Raw genomic sequence first — 20315 nt, 5'->3', positions numbered from 1 at the left:
TTTTTCACCCCACGTTACTGTTATAGGGTTAAAAGGTAGGAATGATTTAGGTTCGGCTAATCGAGGTTCCACTGTAGGTTAAATAATTTAGAAATGATGACTTCAAATCATCTGAAGACACATTATATTGATCTGCTACACCTTTGCTAGAAAGCTGACAAAAAGTTTGGATGCCATCGGAAACTTTGCAGGAATTTTTTTTTCGACTGCGGACCGAACGATAATACCAGACCATTTTCACTATCGTAAAATATAATAAATGCTCATTAGATGTAGTTTTAGCCTCCAATATTTTGTTTTTCGACGTTGACGCAGATACGAATGTACAGTACCGGTACGAAACTGTCGTCCGCGAGGTCTTTCACCGAATTTGCGAGGTCAGTGACCTTCAACTTACGTTGGACACTTGGGGTGGAAACAGTTGCGCTTGCGGATTTCCGCACCGATCCACCGACCAGGAAGACATGACCCCTGGTAATTGACGTGTACGTCGTACGGTGCCGAAGTGGCCGGAAGTACGTACATCCCGTACCCCCCCTTGTTACCCATTCATCGATCTGTATTTTCTTAATAAAGACATTAGCAAATTATGCGAAAAGAAAGCGAAATTAAAAAAAAATATTGCATATCAATTCCATTCCTTTGTTTCTCCTCATTCCCCTCTTACTAAACTAACAATCGGGTCACTTGGTTTGTGAACAGATAGTTACGGGGTACCAAGTTCGACGAATGATTTATCACTGATGGAGTTTTTGGAAACGTTTTTTACAACGTCAAAATTTACCATCACATTTTAGATACCGTACTGACACCTGAAGAACGTGACATCTGTAATATATGTTCACACCAAAGGCTGACGCCTGAGGAGTACATCTTTGGATAGCGAAATGGCTATTATGCACCGGAAGTAGGTGCGAAAATCACTTCGAAAACGTTCTTTCGGTCACTTTCGAGATGATAAGGAGGAGAGGGGTACTGAAACATAGTGGAAAGTTTTATCCCCGCCACCTTGGAAAATTACCTACCCCCACTATTGCTATTTACCACGTACCGGATGTGCGGCAACGTTGCAATTGTTAAGTACATAGGGTTGTGGAGGGGATGACGAAGGAAGCGGCAACGTTACACATTCAAATCCAGCAGGCCCAGCGAGCCTTGCAACGGATACGGAGTACGATTAGTTCTTGGGTTTTTTCTTGCCATCTGATCAGAGATTCGTCCAGTAAATGTCAGAGAGAATAGAAGCCGGTAATTGTTTAGGGATAGTATGTGCATGGAAGTCCCCAACAGAGAAATGAGGGCACAAGATTTTGACGAAGATGTTGAAATACTAGAAGCTCGAGTTGAACAAGGTAAGCTTTGAGGTTATGTGCATGTTTTCTGCCGCAGGACGCTCCGCGTGATCCCGCCTCTCCCTACCCCACCCCTTGTGGTCTGCTTCCTTCTTTTTTTTCACATCCCTTTCTCAACAACCGTTTATACCTCTAGTTCTGTTTTGCCGCGTGGTTCCGGCAAATTATAACTTTCTTTTACTTTTCATTTCTTGGCCTTTACTCATTCTATGTTTTCCCGCGTACTTTTTTATTCGTGACTGTTAAACTAAATGTTTGTAACTGTATTTTCCTTTCTATTACCATCTTCTTTTCAACTTTTTGTTCTTGAGTAAGGAAATACTACATACAGTTTTGATTATTTATTATATGCACGTACTCGAATTCCGAGTCGTTTACTTAATGAACCCGAAATTTTCCGTAGAAATTTAAGCCCTGAACTCGCTTGATCATTAACCGATGAGACGGGTTAAAATTTATATCTATATACCGTGCTATTATCGGGTGAAAAATAAGAAAGGTCGGGATAGTTTCTTGTGATAAAATGATGCATGAACATTAAAGTTGCAACTGTGCACTTACAGAAAACCATCAAAATATAGAGGCTAATTGCAATCTGTGTATAAAACCAACTACCCACCTCGCATCTGAATGTCAGTGCATTGATAACAATTTTTCGTTACGAACACAAAAGGGCCGGTGTGTGTGTGCGCCATATAGTAGATGACAGACAAGTATATATACATACTTATACACATTGCTTAAATAATATACAGGAAAGCGGTGCTCAAAGTGTTCTTGATCTTGTTTTAACTCAGTTCGAGTCGGTCCGTGGAACCGAACGGAACTCGCATCGTGTGATGCGGGCACCGGGCGTAAGCGGCACATTATATACAGCTGCGGGTAAATATGTGAGAAACGGCTGTACATAACATGCCCCGCGCATCCCTCTCTCCTTTTGCTTCACCTCCCCCCCTTTTCTATATACTTTTCCCGGTATACATATGTAGATGTATATATAGCATTCGGCGGCATGATGTAACATAGAGGTGGCTGACGGACTTAGCCGACCGGCAGCGAGCTTGTATGTTTGTGCACGAGGTTCAGTCCAGCTCATATATCTATATAGGCAGTCAGCTGCTGAAGGAACATGCCACCATTTGTAATTTTTTTGATAAATATGCGAAAACCTTGCAAAATTGTAGATTTTTTTTCTATTTTCACGTTCTTTATTTTCTTGATTTATCTCGCCTGGCGATCTAAAAGTTGGCCAACTAGAATCGAGGACGTCTCCATGTTTTTCATGCGAGGTCGCGGAGATCCTCGTGACGTAAATAAATATTCAACCGAAGCAGTATATTCAGATCTTTCAGATATCTTAGCAAGATAAATGAGATGGGGAGCTATTTTATAACGCACTAGATAGAACAGATGGAAATTGCGGATTACTTGTATGATTGTAATGACCTGAATCGTAGACCGTTACGTGACCGATTGTAATCAAGTTTCTCCGTTATGATCTGAATCGCCAAATTTTTGAATCTGGATACCGATTTGATTGCAGTTTAATTTTTGGTAACCGACCGATCAGTCGCTAATGAAATAGAACCAGATGGATCCGATCCGTCGCCATTTTGTTGGCGCAATATTCTCCCACCCCTGAAGACTGCGGGCGGGCTCGTCCTGACATAGCAACAGCAGCAATAAAGGTCTGCTATAAATAGATCGCTTGCCAGTGTTGCCAAAATGGCAGACCTACGCATCGTCGGCCATTTCGGTAGCGTGCGAGGTTGTACATTTTCCCTTAGATTTCAGCGAAACACGGCAACGCCGCGTTATGCGCATGCATATGTGGATATTTACACGCGCCCATATACATTTATACGTATATACATATACGTGTGTATGTATGCATACACATATGTATATATCATCGCATCAACCGTGTAGGTATATACATCGTATACATAATACATACGATGTACATACCTACACGGTTGATGTTCTTTTTTTTGTTCCAATTTGTTTTCTTTCAATTCTTCGTTTGTTTTGTATCTTTCATTTGATTTTTTTATTTTGGTTTTGTTATCGATCAATGGCGGTTGTTCTTCTGGCGTGCCATAATAATGAAAAAAAAATAAACATTGTATGTAACGGAGTAGGCGGCAGGGGCGGGGCAGGGAGGAAGGGGCGCACGAGGGTCAGAGGGGGGAGGGAGGGTGATAGCTGGCAACACCGCGTCGTAAATCATGATTAAAATAATAAATACATATGTAACGTCCGTACGAAGTATATAGGAGATGCGCAGTAGAACTCAAGAACTGACCGGGAGTCCGGGTACTGCGCAGATTTCACACCCCCCACCAGGCCGGTTTCCTCCCCCTCCACGTAAAAATCTTCCACGATACGAGGAGTGGGGGTAGCTTAAAAAGCACTATATACGTGCCTGAGTATATACCAATACATTTACCAATCTTGGCAGTATGCCTGAAAGAGCATATCGACCGTGCGGTGTTGCCATGTTCTTGAGATCTCGCGCTAGTTTCTGCCCACTCTTTGAACCGTATGTACTACACCAGCATTACCATGGTACACGTTGCGAATACCGTCGTTTGGTTTCGACATCTCCTTGGAATATGCATAGCTAATCTTCAAGAGTAAACCGCGCCGCGATTCCAAAGCCTAGCACAGCACACTCTTGCATGCGGCGAACAATCTTTCAGAGTACTTAATACATTTTCGTCTCAAGCTCACATCACTTTATGAACTCGATCAGCTGATCAGCCGTTGAGAGCGATTTCGGAGGGAACGCAAGAAGGTTTCTCTAATCTTTCAGTCAGGAAGTATCGATGCGTCCATAGCGGCGATCATTGCAACTGTGATTAGGCATCGGGATGTGTAAACTAATAACATACGTATATTGCGATCGAACCTTTTTACGGGATAGGGAAGCAATGATACTTACTCGTCGATCAACAGCGGCGCTTAAAAATTGCGATAGATACGGCACGGGGGCTACGGCACGCATGCCACCTATATGTCTGTATAGATATGTACACATTAATATGAACAAGTGTACATATATGTATACACATATATATATATACATACATTAGTGAAAAATACTTCTCGGAAATTAGAAGTTACTATACCGTATTGGAATGGTAATAATACGTTTAAAAGTTTGATACGCCGTAGCGATGGGGAAAGTAAAGGAAAAAATAAAAATTTGATGTCACGGGCAGGTGGTCCTAGACGAGAGTTTGGTCTCGCTACTGTTTCCAGCGCGGTGTCAAAAGCGACTATTGAAAACAATATCCGAATGCATCCTTGAAAAAAGGAGAAAGAAAAAAAAAGGTCTGCACAGTATGCGATACAGTCAGTCATAGACGACCTTGGAAACGCGAATGCTAGCCTCGCGAAGGGCGATATTTTGTTATAATGACGTCACGGCAAACGATGGCGTTTCCTTTTGTTGGTGCCAGACGGCACTCGACGATTGGCCGCGTACAACCTCGGCGGGACGCCATTTTAGTGAAATGACTCACAGGTGGAGAAAAACCTAGGATGTATTAAATAGGGCCTGCGCACGAGGCTACACACTGCTGGGACATTTCCCTTTGCCGCTGGTGCTGGTGGTGCTGCCTGCTGGCTGGCTGGCTCGATCGCTCGCTTGCTTGCTTGCTTGCTTGCTTTCAAATCGAGCTGCTCGGCGGCATAAAATGTGAGGTGACGTGCCGTAGCGCTGTTCCGTGGCGCGCGCGTGTCTTAACGCTGCGCTGGTGATGCCGATGCTACCGCTGATGCATCGTAGACCTAGACAACTGACGTGCACAACAAATAAATATCATTTGTTGTCATCGCGGAGGCGAATCGTGCGTACCTTAAACGCTGTCTCTACTATACATATAAATAATACATAAACGTTTTCGTATCATACTTGACAAGTGTTTTTACATAAACAAGTGCAGGAAATATGTGACATTACTACTCCTAGGGTACGTACTACGATCGTCCATCTAGGCGTATACCGAGGCTCGAAGTGGCATGTGGTATCGCATTTTAGGCAATTTTGCGACCAACACTCTGCCGCCGTTCGTTACTCCGCTACTCCTGCCGCCGTCGTCGCTGCTGCTGCTGCCTCGATCGGTGAGCGAGTTCCTAGCTAGCGCGGAGGTACAGTCAACGTAAAAAGTTTCGCCACTCCGCCGCGAGCACGGCTGAGCACGGCTGAGCACGGCGAGGCGGCTTTATACATACTTCGTTAAATCGCGTAGTAGACGTAGGTACATACCCTCCTTATGTACGTACTACATACTATCGTTTTATCGTGTCGCGTGAGGTGAGGTGAGGAGCCTAGCTCGCTCGCTCGCTGCCGCGGTATGTACGCGTATGTCGTCTAGTGCCCCGTGCGACCAACGGCAATAAGCAGCCACCTCGATGCTACTACATGGCCTAACTACGTGAAATTGTATAATGGCGTTATCCTCGGCTGCCGCCGTAGTCCTCGCCAAAAGTTCGCCGCCGGTTACTGCAGGAGGAGGAGGAGGAGGAGGAGGTACGCTCACATCATTATACACCCTTATTTTAGATCACCCCGGGACTAGAGATATCCCTCATCCCCGGCCCCGAGGAGTGTCACACTTAACGTGTGCCTCCGTTTATATCTCTCCTTCACATGTTTCGTTTTTAATCTATACGCCTTGTCCAGTATATCCATGGCATACACGATCCGACTTCTGTCACTCCTGAAACGCGATCGTTACGATCCCGTATCGTGTCACCTTTTCTCGTTTCTTTTTATATTTCTTCCTTTGTTATTTTCACAATACAACAACGTATCACCCGTCCCGTCGGTGCCTCGTACGTCAAATTCCCGATTTCCTTCCTACATTTTATCGTCGGCTAAAAGGTAAACAGAAATGTGGAAATATAAAGGCGCTTTTTCACTGCTAACGAAATGCTCGTGAATTTTTTTTACAATATTTATCCTTCCCGTGACAGAAATCTCGTGTCCTAATATTGTTTTCATCCTAATATCTTACTTGTTTCGGAATATTAGTTTTGCCAAACCTTGACGCTGTCCTATCTTATGTTTTTCAGGTTCTTTTGACAACGTGACGGTGAAGCAGGAGCGACCCGACGATGCGGAGATCAGGGAGCTGGCAGCCAAAATGGTGGAAGCAAACAAGGCGAAAATGGTTACAGCTATAGGCGGTGCGCAGCAGCAGAGGACTGGGCAAAACGTAGTGCCTCAGCCAAATTTACCAGGGATACTAGGCTACCTTTCCAATGCCAAAAAACCTGTGGATTCTTCTATAATCAAGCCGCAGCTGCCAGAGGGGAAGATTCCTCTTGACGACGACAGTCAGAGAGGTAGATTTGGTTGGACAAGCTTTGGAAAGTGTCATATACCATACATATTTCGAGCCGGTGAAAGATATTGTGCAGTGAGGATATTGGAGTCTAAATTATTGAACAAATATCTTGGATATCTGCACGCCGATATATACAGCTGCACTTGCATAAGAAGCTACTACATAACAGAGGCGGAGAGCAAGCTGTTCAACGAGATAAACATAAAACACTGCGACAATCAATTTGGTAGGGAAACCTTCACCGTCAAGGATCTTGTCGTGCGGCTCGCAGATGCCAAGGAGTTTTACACGTTTCTGGACATGTGCTATACGAAGTTGACAGCTGGCGCTGGCCAAAACAGTCCTGCTACCGGTATGCAGAAGGCTGAGAAGTGCGGTTTTATTCGTATAAACAAGGAGTCGGTCGTCCCCTACACGGTCAAAGATGGTTTAAAATATGTTCCGCTTTTCTACTTTGAGGGAGAGACTGATAACCTTAAACTTAAGGCTGAGAAACTTGAGGGATGGGACCTGTCGTATTTAAAATTCTGCTGCAAAGTTCAGGGAATACGCAATGAACTGTTTGCCAGTGAAACGTGTTCCGTGATCAGTTTGAGTGACATAAAAAGTTACTTTCCGCCCGGCACCGGATTCGAGGATTATTGGCCGAGCAAAGTGATGGACTCGCAGTTGTTGGTGAGCAGTAAGGGTGGGGGCACTGGGGGGGGATGGACAAAACAGCCTCCCACACCTCCCGCTGCGAAGCAGCCATCCGTTGTTCAAAACAATACCAATAAAAACAACTCGATAAATCTTCGAAGCGCTCAAATACCGACCATTTTACCAAGGGGCGTTAACAGTAACGCGACTATCCATAGGCTCGGTCAACCCAGACCCGTCGTCACTACGCACCCTGCCCATTCCTCACCTTCTAGGGTTTCACCTGGTAGCAGGACGAGCTCCGTCGCTCAGCAACCTATGCTCAGCGCCGTTCAAACCGCGTGTAACGGATGGCCGGGCCTCGTCGGTGGGCAACCCACATTTCAGACTTTAGTTTCACAGCCGAGCCAAGTCATCAAAATGACCAATCCTCCTCTCAACATGCATAATGTATGGGTAATTTTTTGATCTATTCTTCGTTTACTTCGTAGGAAATTCCAGTCTGAAACATTCTTGGCAAATACATGTGTGTTACAGTTTTGTCTGAATTTCATTGGAGAATTAATCTTTACCAGAACATGCATGAATAAAACTAGAAAGTAATAAGTTTAGAAAGAATTCTCTTAGTACGCTGGTTTTTTATTCAACAAATATTTTAAATTGTTGTAAAATTTGGTTGCCAGTCCCAAAATAGTAAACACAGGGTGTGCACCGTGAGAATAAGAATTTTCAGACTTGAAATGTAACATTTTTTTGTGATTATTTTATCGTCGTCAATAAGATCTTTTGTTATTATTATTGAAACATTCGGTGATATAATGGCAAGCATTTAAAAGTACAGGCTTTTAACTAAATTCCATGAAAATGATTGAACTATTCTCTTGCAACGTAATTAACCAGTGATGATAATCCTATTTTTCATATCGCAATATTGATTATCAAATCGAAATATAAACGTTTCATGCACTAATTTTATTTATTGTCGGTAGTTTACCTCGTCATTTGATTTCCATTGGAAATTTATTTCGAAGCGTTTACTGGTTATTGTAACTTTATTCATTATTCACACAAAGAACATACATGTATTCCGAATGAAACTTTATATTGAGATGCACGCTCAGAAAACGAAATTCAATTTTTCTGTGAAGCCTTTAGTTTTGCTAATGAAAGTGGCCATGTATTTTGTCACACGTGGTGCATACAAGATAAAGTCGCATTCTGGATACAAGCCACATAAGTTGAGTTGTTTGTAGATGTAAAACTAGGAAAAAATTACAAAATTCGGTTTTAAAAAAATACGAAGTTGAATATTTAATTGCAATGTTTTTTGTCATCGAATCTCTAATGAAAATAATATTGTTTCCTATCTCACATTCCTCATAAAAACATTGTTCAACTTGCTTGAATTGTAAATTCTAGAAAAATATCTTTTCAATTAATTGAAATTCACAGGAAGTTACAGTTCTTCAGAATCAAAGTTTTGAAATATTGATTTCATGGTATTTTCTTGCATTTTGCAGAAAGTTACTTTTTCAAAACAATTTCAGAATGAACTCTACGGTGCACTGGGAATATTCTGAAATTTAAAAATGTCTGAAAAGTTTTTAGAATTTTACTACTGTCCTCAAAATTTACCCAGTTAAAGTTTGTAACTTTATTATAACTATCGATTTCCAGAAAAACTCGTTATTTTTCGACTAGAATTACCTGAAATTAAGTAAACTGTTGAATAGCATTGACAAACTCAGATTTTCTAAATTCAATTCTTTCAAATTTCGAGAAGTGACAAAATAGTTATTTTTATTTCAACGTTGCGCTACGTTAACGTCATTAAAATTTCAGTCTTATCAAAATTTCGAAAATTATAATTTTGACCAATAATTGTTATCTTTTAAGACTCTTTGCTTGCGATTGTTCTGTGTGAATGTCTACCTCCAATTACTTGTAGACACGCTGTACTACCTGTTTTCAAAACAAGATGGATGTTTTAACATGATTTTAATCCATTTCAGCAAATAGCTTCATCGAATAAAACTTACTCACCGCAGTCTAGGAGTAGAGGGGGTGGTAGCGGGGCAGGGGGGCAGTATCCAGGAGTATATCCTGTCACAACGATGCAAGCCGCTGTCCAAGCCCAGCCACCCCCTCTTGTCAGAGCTACCACCCACACCAGTCAGCCCAATATCGGGTAAGTCGAACAACTCGTACTTATTGTTTGTGTTTAGTTTGATTTATTAGCAAGAATTGTGTTGGATTTGGTAGTTGATTATTATTAAGTCTTCTGACGTACCGTTGTGAGCTTTTTATCGACCGAGCACCCTGCAGCTCATTTAAACTTGAGGTTTATTATCACATCAATACTAATCGCGGGTACACTTTCACTAAATATGACATTCAGTTTCACTGTTATATCTGCATGTGCATTGACTTTGTATTGATGAAAATTACACAGCCTGTCGATCCTTGATTCAGCGAATTTGAGTTTTAAAGTCTGCATTGTTCCTTGTTTTCAAAGAATTGTATGTTATTTTAGACATTGGTGGGAGTCTATACTGTTGATACTATTCGGAGGTTTAACATTTTTGGAAAGTAAAATCACATATTCTAAACACTTTTTCTTTCAATCTAATTCCATTCGAGCACCCTAATGTTATGGAAAATATGGTGAAGTAATGGGGTATAAGAGAACAGTACGTGTGAAGACTTTTAGTTTAGGTACTTATGGAAAAATGTTTGCAATAATTTTTGGAGACTTATAGATTCTCGTAAACAGTGATTATAAGATTTTACTCTCGTATAATTTTAATGAAGGATAGGGTAACATACAATTTTTTTTGATTCCAAAACAAAGATAAATCCAGACTTCTGAGACATACATGGTAACCGTAGCAATTATGGATTTCAAGTTTAAACCTAACAGTAAAGCTTTTTGTGATGTTCTTGGTGCGTATTTATACAAATTACTTGCCGCAGTACTCAAAATTATTCTTAAACATTCGCATTTGAATAAAAAATAATGATAGCTACTTGTCGTACAATAATCTTTGCAAGCCTCGGATCAGTCTAAATTGCGGAATGTAGTCAGTCATCAAATCGCACCTGCTACATCGCTGATTGATAGATTTTATTGCTGTGAATCTATTGTATTAAAAGAGCTTTAGTATCTCTTCCAATAATTGAATTTAATTTGCCTATTGACATACCAGAAATGTAGTGAGGAGAAGGTCTATAAATGCACAAAACAGCTTTTTGCCTTTGTACATACAATGTATGATTTTTTCTTTTGTATAGTTATCCAACCTATGGGAAGGATGACTGGTGAGTCCCTGTACATCGTATTATAGTTGCTTTCGGAATGGGAGACCGAATGAACGTTTAGAAACTCTCGACTTGGACGAAGTTAATCATTCACGTAGTATGCCATATTTTCGCAAAAATCAACATTCTGTCATCAGTTAACATCAGCTTACAAAAAATTATCTATCAGATCATGTATTGATTAGAAATACTATGAATTACTCAAGACTGAAGTGGCTTACATGTTTGAGATGCACGGGATTATTTAAACTTATTAGGATATCACTTCTTTGTCTTTAATTTGTTGCCAAAAGATCAGAAAAATTTTTATTGCACAACAAGGAAATAGCTCTGTTCGATCAAAAGTTTGAAAACCACTGATTTCTCAAACCTTATACAACAGTATGCTTAATATTTTCATGTATAACTGATTAATCGGTTACTAGTTGCTGATTTTCGTGAATAAAGTTGATTCAGTCTCTTTGTTCTTTGACTATTATATGAATAATTACTATCCATTACTTTGATAATTTTTTATAGTACTACAGAAATTGATTAACAAAACAAAACTCTTTCTACTTTTAATTACAGGGCAACAACTACGTACACAACACCAAGCTTGGGTGTTCCCAGCGCCGTCAGTCCAAGTACCTACCCACATAATTTGTTAGGGCTAAGCGTTGATCAGGTCCATGCCTTAATGCCACCAACCCAAAGTATGTTGTCGCATCCTGCGCGACACACACCACCTGGTCACAATTCTGCCACCGCAAAGTATCCACCGCCTCTTATACCCGTTAATGGAAGTAATAACAATGCCAGGTGAACTTTGAAAAAAATTATTATTATTCAGCGTTCTGAAAGTTCACTCAAATCTATTAACCAGCCCAATTGAACTTGTTAGCCAATTAGCAATGAGTCATGTACCTTTACTGACAACTTTCAGGCATTTGATTTTCATTTTCTTAATTACCCATCTGCTTTCACATATAACACACTAATTGGGATTTTCGTCGCGCAGATCTGAAATTGATTCTAACTCATTGCACAGTATAACAAAGTTTACTTCATGGTTCATGCTTTATTCATAGAATTGGAGGCTTCTAACACTTTATTCAATCTAATCCAGGTTTGGAATCGATGAGAGTTTACTTCACGGTTATGATTTCCCATCAAACTTGACCTTTTTCCGAAGTGTTCTAGAGTAGGAATACCTGGTGCATGTTATTACAAAAATATTAAATAATTATCGTGGTAGTAGTGAAGATAGTGAACAAAGACCTGTGCTCATTATGGCCGTGTATGAAATTCTTGTCGAACTCCTAATAGGACGTTTAAAGATACCGAACATGAGGAGATGGAATGTTAGACATGAAAAAAAACTTTGGTAATCATTTGCAGGGATTCCAGAAGTAGAAAACCGCTGTTACCTATACCGGACACACCTACTTCAGGCTCTCATGTACCGTACAAAGTACAAAAGGCATTGGTTGATGAGAAAATGGTGCCATGCATCAACTTCAAACCATACATTTACACCGAACTGTTAATGACTCTTCCTGACTTTGTATCTCAGTATTTTCCTACTTGTGACATAAACACTTGCAGGCAAGTCCTGACGGATGTTTTGGGTATCGATTTGTTTCAAGGGAATAGGTGAGATTTATATGTAAATACACTTATATTTTTTATGATTGTGCGATCATGTAATCAATTCAATTTCAATTTTAATAAAGAAAAAAGGCGACATATATATTTTACAGTCTCGTTTTGTTTGTTTGCCAGATTTTTATTTTTTTTTTTCTCGAATAACAATGTCGATAAAAATGTGGTGAACCATCTCCAATCTTAGTATTCAAATAGTGTTGTTTTACAGATAGTAAGTTGCAAAGGCATTTTTAGTTGAATTTTCTGTTTTCAGTTTTTTTTTAGCAACCAATTAATAATTGATTACACTGTGAACAGTATTTAGAATAGATTAACTTTAGTGCCATCTTCACGTACCAATATGTAAATGATTTTTTCCTATGACTTGGTTTATTTACAGGCAACAGATGCAAATGCTTATGGAGGCAGGTAAATGCTCTTCACTAAATGAAGAGCTTCCTTTGATCCAAGTGAAAAATATAATGACGTACATGCCACAGATGAAGTATATACTCAATCCTCGAAACACAGCTATTCCTAACTTGGCTCACTCGGCCGAAGAACATGCTGCTAAAAAACGTCAACGCACCAGCTAGGAGTGGCTACAGCCTTACTGGCCCACGTATAATTATTACCATTCAGCATTTTAATGGGGTACCTATACTGTTCCGTACTGGCCCTCTGCAAAAATTGCTGGATAATTGGCATATCTGAAGGTGCTTCTGATCAAGTCATGTTCCTTTATGTATATAAATCTATTGCGGCAAATGATTCGACCATAAAAAATATGAAAAAAAAAATATGCAAAAATTCCAAAAAAATTTTTAATTACGTCTTTTTTTTTTTTTTACCCAAATGAGATAATATGTATATATCTTTATTCGTTCATTCTTTTCCTCTCTTTCTCTTTTTCTCTCTTGCTCTGAAATGTATTTTCTTTTAATGTTACACACTGTCTGATTTGTAAGCTTTGCATATGATTTATTACTTGATCAATTATATCTCATTTGGGTAAAATTTGATATATTCATTGTGAACCGCTCAGGCATGGTGTGAGATATTTTACGTAGACAGCCAGAACTCTGATGTAAGAGATATAGATTGTCAAAAATTTTGAGCTGAAATTCTTGTCCTTTTTACGTTTAATGTCTGGTGGTTACAAGGAACAGCAACAAAATATTTATGAATACGTCCTTGCACGAATATAGGCAAAAGAATTTAGTCCCGAGTTCTCGCGTGTTTGTGTGATCAGTCTACGTAAAATTATATTGCAAAAAATCAACAGGCTCTCTTTCTTTCTTTCTCTCTCTCTTTCTTTTAATTGGTTGTAATAAGAAAGATATCTACTTTCTGTAAACTCTCAGATTTGAATTATTCACATCTATATCTATTAAATTATTTAAAGCAGCGACTGAATAATTTTTAATTGTAATATTAACTGAATTTGGGCACATTTTGGGAATTTCAAGGTTGATTATTTAACAGAAATTTATAGTTCCCCTTGATTTACTGCTTTTTCGTAAAAATTACTCCAAAAATTGACTTCTCTGTGTGAATAATGTTCAAATACAAACGTTACTCGCAGAACAGACGAAACTGTAACAAAAGCTCATTTAGTGATGATCTATTAATATTTTTAGATGAAAAAAACATCAATGAATTCCCACAGTATTTGACGAAAAAAAAATTAACAGTGGGTTTACATATTTCGAACTTGCGATACGATCGAGCAACAGACATGGTGCCAGCTCAAGTTCCTAGTAAAAATGTCCTGGTGTACGAAATCGCGAATGGACGATAATAAGTAATGCAAAAACAGGGGGAGATTAGTGACACACATGCTGGATGAACGCAGTATGTGGAGTTCGTGAAAAAAGCGAGAAAAAAAATAAATACAGTCAAAAGGAATTTCATTCCTGCAAAAAAGTGATTCAATATTTTTTTAATCATTCCAACATTTTACAAGGCATCAAAAAATAAAAATAGCGTGTAAAGCTTTTTCAACATAATCTATGTCTACAGTGATTACATATTACTGTACAGCCAGTTTGAAATTCATCAGTTTGAGATTACACGATAAAAAATATTTTTGTTCGCCCTGCTATATGTCGTTCAATCTGCAGTTCTTCTTATCACAGATGCCAACTATAATAATGTAACTAGTTAACGCATAAGATGTCTTTTTTTTTTTTTATTTATAGCACCTTTTGAATAATTACGTGCGTTGTAAGGCATTTATTTTTGAAAGAAAAAAAAACACAAAAACAAATAAGACATACACTATTCAACAAATTCTCGCACTCTATCGCAGGAGAATGCCCATAATTCTGACGCGTTAATGTGATGATACATTTTTTCTTTTACTTCTAATTATTCGCACATACTACTTACTACAAAATACACTTATGGTCGAAGTTCTAGTACTGACCATCTAGAAAATTTTCGGTGAATAATGAAAGTAATAATGAAATGTTTCATTTTACACCGGCAAAGGCCATAAGCAATGTAATAGTGTGTATGTGATCTTCCGTCGTGTTACATGATGTACGTAGTACGGTAAAACACATTCTCCTCATAATGCGAAACGAATAGCAGTGTCGATGACTCTCCTGACGAAATTGACGAGAACAAAAAGGTGTAAATTGAAGGCTAATCAAATAGGTATCCTATGAACGATATCTACTTTGTAGAAGAATATAACTGTAAGATTATTATACCTAGTTATGGAAGTAAAATATGGACTTGACCTGTTCGTACTGTAAATTTTGGACATTTGTGGCAGAGATTGTATAAAAAAGAAGTGAAAAAAAAAAAGAAACAAAACGGAGAAGAAAAAATGAAAAAAAAAAAAGAAACAAAACCCACCTATGTACGTCTATGTATGCTTTAGAAGTGTATATAAAGAGAATGTAATATTGAACTATTCGCTTGTGACGATAAGTGGGTTTTATATAAAAAAAGAAAGGAAGAGTAATATTTGGACAACAAATGGAACGGATATAGGTACATATTCCGTTATGGTAAAAATGGTATATTTTATTATTTATGAAACTGTGTATCTATAGCTGAATAATATAACTTGAAGGAAATTCTATTTGCCATTAAAAAGACTTGTTACAAAACAGGACTGGAGTCTCTAGACTTCGTTCTTAATTGTATTTCTCTTGTTTCTTACACACTACAATTCTGTTATTTAATAATCACGACATCGGGTCATTGCATTATATTTACGTACGAATACCTCATATGGATGCATACGTACGTACATGCACATGCACTGGTCGCGTGTCGTTGATTTTTATGGGTATAATTTTGTCACCTTGATTGTACTATGTGTAATTTTTCTACTCCGTGACATCATAAATATAATTAACAATGAAATTATTCTTATTATTATTATCATTAATGTTATCATTATTATATTGTATAAGACACGTAGGTCTTGCATACTCAGAATCTCGGAGGATTTTTGCGAGGCCCCAGTCCAAAATTAGAAACTACAATACTTCTAAGGACTAGACTAGAGCATTTATTTGTTAAAACACTTGTTATAATACATGTATTATAATTTATGACATTGTCATCTGTACATATAGCTGATAAGGTTTAATTAGGACTAATAGATATTTCAAATAAAAACATGATATAACAAAGTACAGGATCCTTATACGTCGCTTTATATTTCATTCCAGTTTTTTGTTTTTTTGTTTTTAACATTTAATTTCGTAATTATTGTGTGTATACGAAAGAACGAGATTGTTATCGATCATTAGGTATATCGTAATCAAGTTTGAGATCTGTGCGGATGATGTGTTTATCGGGTGTTTTTTTTTTTTTTTTTTTTTTTTTTTTTTACTCAACCGATTAGCAACGTCACAAACATTTCCAAGTAACGAGATGACGCAAGTCGATAAGTACCCTCCCAGAAAGTATCGTCCAGCATGATTGATTTGGTTCTTTTCCTTTCATTCCCACTTTCCGTTTGGGAGCGTTATAACTTTAACAATAAAAAAAATTCTACAAAGTACAAAACTTTAAGAGATGAGGTAAGCCGAACTGATTATCACTTATTCTTTGTTTTCTTCCGTATGGGTACATATCCTCGATTATGTACCTATTGTTTTCTCCATGTATCTGTGGTGGAGCTTATATATTTTTTTTTAATTTCAATTTCTTTGCTTATGGTATAGGATACCAAATACTGGACGGACAGATATTGAAAACGTGAATTTGCAAGATTTGAAAGATATTTTCAGTATGTTAGTATATCTGTATTCGTATGCGTATTCTTACGTATTTCAACTCGGCTTTTAAAACGATCCGTTACAATTTAAATTCCAAGTGATACCAACCGAACTCTATACAAAATTATGGGTTGGAACCTACTAGCGTTAACTGAAGATTGTTGCTTTAGTCAACCCTTCATGTCACTATAATCTAACTTTGTGTAAATGTGTATTTCATTTTCGCGCATCGGCACAGGTCAGTTCACAAGTTCTAAGTTCGTTCCGTCAATGACCTCGTCCACTTGCTGTCTGATGACAAATTTCGGCAGAAAATCTTTGCCGGAAGATTTTATCCAAGTAGTCGTGAAAGAGTTTCTGAAAGCAGGCAACCAATTGAATGGTACAAAGTAGCGGGTAAACAACGGTACGGCGTCGCAGGAAAACCACAATACGACGAGTACGACACATCGAAACATGCGTGGCACATTAGGTAGGTGCTCGTTAAACTGCATTCGCTGATAGTACGCGCCACCGAAGGGATGATGGGGAATAAATACCCAATCAGGCCAAGGAAGACCCCCTGACAAAGGCTGCCAACCGAACCTTGATTCTCGTTTGTTGTTTAGTCTGTACTCAACCTGCCAGAAGACAAGTTCTTTCCTTCGCTTGTTTAGATTTCATATTAGTTTCTGTTCGATTCATTCCTGCCGTTCCGTTGGACCAACGTTCTTCTTGCATTACCCTTTCTATTGTTATTTTCGCTAATATGTTGGGTTTATTTTAAATTTAACTCAGCGATTACCCGTGTAAACGGGCTAAGGTAAGGTTTCTGCTTCTACTACATATATTTAAAAAAAACAAATTCAATAACTCTATCCTGTCGTACGTTGATCAGTTTTTTTTAACTGCACCGTGTAAATGCTAGTATTTTTTTGAATCATGGTTCGCAGTTCCTCGGACTGTGTCGTAATTTTTAATAATTAATTTTAAACCTCCGATCGACTTCGTAGCTATAACGAATAAGTACTTTTCTCTCTATAAAGTTTTCCTTAATTTCTGTAGTTTTTGTATAGTAGCTTTTCCATGAAACTTTGCTAAATTATATTCTGATTTGAGCTTAATCTGTAGTAGTTTGGAAGCTTCGGCCAGATAGCAACTACAATTATTGTATTATTGTCAGCTGTACTTGAATATTCTTCTCGCCAGAATTAGCTATCGATTCTTTCTTGCTACTAATCTTTAAATTAAGTGATTAGGTTCGAAAATTTTATTATCTACCGTAGTGTTATATCGATTCTACCAGCCTACTTTCGGCTCTCGCTACCCACCACCGAAACTATCCATTGTTGTGAACAACTTTTGGAGAAATTCCTTGTGAATCTTACAAGTTTCATTTTACCCGAGCCATAAAATGAAAATAATAAAAAAAAGTCGTATTTATAGGCTTAAGAATTTTGTGCCGTCTTTACTCCAAAAAGTATCACAGGAGATGAAATAGATTCATGTGTGCAAATATGCTTAAGCTACACCGGCTGTAGTATTGTTCCTTCAGTCAGCTTAAGATTGACGTGGAAGTATAATATGTAACACCTGACTCTTTTATTTTCTGTTTGCTTGATAAGGTGAGTCTAATTGAACAGTTGCGCCGAAATGTGAAAAATGATTCCAATGATCGTTAACGACAGGTAACCATGCTGCAGCGAATAACGTAAACTTATAAATTATACCTACAGTATCGTAGAAATAATAGTACTCGGAGAGTTTTTCGAAATATAGTATTTCTCCGTACGAAAAAAGCACAAAAAATAAAATTAATAAAAATTCTGACCAACAATGTTAATTTTAAATTGTAGAAATTAGTAGTTTTCAGCTAGTTGTCATTTCTAGATTACTCATTTTCTAAATCCAGAAATTTCCTTGCTAAATAACTGCAAATTGTAGACTGCGAATGCATAAATTATACCCATTTCATCAATTTCGGTGCATTTTACAATTACAATTGTGCTCATATCTCCAGTGCGTTTGAAATCACCACTCCTGATAAGGTCGTAAAGTTCGTATTTTTAGTTGCAGAATATTCCCTGATTTTTTAAAAGCAATCAAAGCGGTGTTAGTAAAAGTATAATATAATTACAAGGAGGTATAATAGGGTATTTTTACGCTGAACGTGAGTTTGTGCGATACAAGTCGTAGGCGAATAATACAAATACGTGAACCGTAAAAATGCCTCAACCTCATTTTGCACATTGATACTTTATCTATCAAAATTATGGTGCACACGCGAATGCGCCTTAGTGGAGCACGTTTAAATACCAACGGCGGTTTAGTGCCTATTACTTATTGTCGTAAAAATGACTGCACAGTTATTAAAACGTGTTAAAAACGCCTACATTATACATGAACAGTATTTTCGATTCGGTATTGACTTTTTTACGATTATCGGAATGTTCGTTCAAAGGCGCAATAATCTATTGTTATACGTGAATTTTTACATGTCACACACTCCGAAGGAAAGGTGACAAGCTACAGCCTAGGGAACATAAAGATGGATGACATTGATTAAAAAAAAAACAGTTTTCAAATTCATGCTTGGAAACTTAGCGTTTCAAAGCCTGCGGAGCGTGCGTGAAGTGTCACCTTTCTGAACAGTGTGGTAAAACGTCGCTCACGTCATATTTGCACGCGCATAAGCATAACTGAAATTATGAAGCGTATAGAAGGAGGGATATCGTAAAGGATATTAAGAAATGAGCCAATTTTGGCTGCGAATCGTGGTGGCGCTGTTCAACGTAGATTTAAGATACAATAGTGCAACTGTGTAATTAACACATTTAATTTCATCTCTCAACTTAGTATCAATCAGCACCATGTCGGTTATTTTATATACCCTTAATCACATTTTGAACGCGCCATCCATTAGAGTCCCCTCTTTTTCTACGCTCCATAACTGCGGGAATTCTTAATGTTGCAAATCATAGCTTTTTTGGCGCATGCGCACTTTCCAATAATTTAATTTTACCTATCGCCAGTGATGTCACTGAGCCAGGTTTGCGCATTTAGGTTAGGTTTCATAAAGCCGGGCTTATGCCTCTGAATCTTTTGATTGCCCTTCATTTACTTCTTTCGATATATCATATTACATTCGATTGCCTCTCGAATCAAATGCTCTTTTACAGAAAAATTTTTGAAAAAAATAGAGCGTGTCGCATGTATGAATGGGCGATATTTGACTCGCGTGTTTACAGCGCTCGCTGTGGTTGATGTTGCAAGCTTCACAATCTTCGAAAATCGTCCCTTACGTGAGATACGCGCGGTCGCGCACTTGTGACACAGTACGCTATTCTCGCTCGTCAGAACAGCGCGGAGTGCCGAATGTGATGTGTTTCTTCTCTGTTTCTTCTTTTATAACTATATAATATCGATAATGTTAAATTAAAACGAAAAACAGAAACAAAGATTTGCACAAAATTCTAATCATACATGCTTTCGACCACAACATAAGATCTCGCCACTCGCTTATCTGTCATATGTGATAATAACGTTATGATATTTCAGCGCCGACACCCGGCACTCGGGCAGTATCTTGGATGAGTAACTTTTGGACCAGCCTACCATTACCATTGTTAACAAGTAGGTACTCGTCAAGTTCACCGTGGGTAATTGCTCTGAGTTATAGTGGAATCCTGCGTTGAGCCTCCCGATCATCTGGCACGTGATGTCTCGGATTCAGGAACGGTTGCAGGTGTGAATTTTTGAAATTGCACGTCGGCGCGTTTGCACGTAAGTGTACATGCATA

General features: G+C 38.3%; 2 protein-coding genes across 11 annotated transcripts in view; both read left to right on the top strand.

The window, feature by feature from the left end:
* The first annotated feature begins 1147 nt into the window (after positions 1 to 1147).
* On the top strand, positions 1148 to 14257 carry LOC124220088 (uncharacterized). Of its 3 annotated transcripts, none has more exons than XM_046628517.2 (7): positions 1148 to 1352; positions 6435 to 7798; positions 9361 to 9536; positions 10640 to 10666; positions 11237 to 11467; positions 12047 to 12301; positions 12693 to 14257. In XM_046628517.2, the coding sequence occupies exons 1-7, from the start codon at positions 1268 to 1270 to the stop codon at positions 12886 to 12888; spliced, it is 2334 nt and encodes a 777-aa protein (XP_046484473.1). In that variant the 5' UTR covers positions 1148 to 1267; the 3' UTR covers positions 12889 to 14257. The 3 variants fall into 3 exon arrangements, with proteins under 3 accessions (XP_046484473.1, XP_046484475.1, XP_046484474.1); XM_046628518.2 differs by lacking the exon at positions 1148 to 1352 and adding an exon at positions 5537 to 5889; XM_046628519.2 differs by lacking the exon at positions 10640 to 10666.
* A 2049-nt stretch (positions 14258 to 16306) lies between these two features.
* The window catches only part of PIG-V (phosphatidylinositol glycan anchor biosynthesis class V), a 207922-nt gene continuing 203913 nt past the window's right edge, over positions 16307 to 20315 (top strand). For 2 of the 8 annotated variants that reach the window (XR_011177330.1, XR_006883568.2), the window contains exon 1: positions 19801 to 20298. The gene's annotated coding sequence lies outside the window, so the exon portion shown is untranslated. Of the gene's footprint in view, positions 16339 to 17182; positions 17339 to 19800; positions 20299 to 20315 lie in introns of those variants that run through there. The other 6 variants (XM_046629021.2, XM_046629019.2, XM_046629018.2 and 3 more) reach the window with 6 other exon arrangements.

This window comes from Neodiprion pinetum, chromosome 5 (genome assembly GCF_021155775.2).
Source record: "Neodiprion pinetum isolate iyNeoPine1 chromosome 5, iyNeoPine1.2, whole genome shotgun sequence".
NCBI classification, from domain to species: domain Eukaryota; kingdom Metazoa; phylum Arthropoda; class Insecta; order Hymenoptera; family Diprionidae; genus Neodiprion; species Neodiprion pinetum.
The sequence above is the reverse complement of the archived record's forward strand: the minus strand, read 5'-3'. Positions and strand labels throughout refer to the sequence as shown.

What these genes read in the sequence shown, in the direction of transcription:
- LOC124220088 (XM_046628517.2), top strand. Translation starts at nt 1,268, where the DNA reads ATGTGCATGGAAGTCCCCAACAGAGAAATGAGGGCACAAGATTTTGAC. An exon ending in CTCCTCTCAACATGCATAAT is followed by an intron (nt 7,799 to 9,360) that starts GTATGGGTAATT and finishes AATCCATTTCAG; the next exon opens with CAAATAGCTTCATCGAATAA. An exon ending in ACCAGTCAGCCCAATATCGG is followed by an intron (nt 9,537 to 10,639) that starts GTAAGTCGAACA and finishes TCTTTTGTATAG; the next exon opens with TTATCCAACCTATGGGAAGG.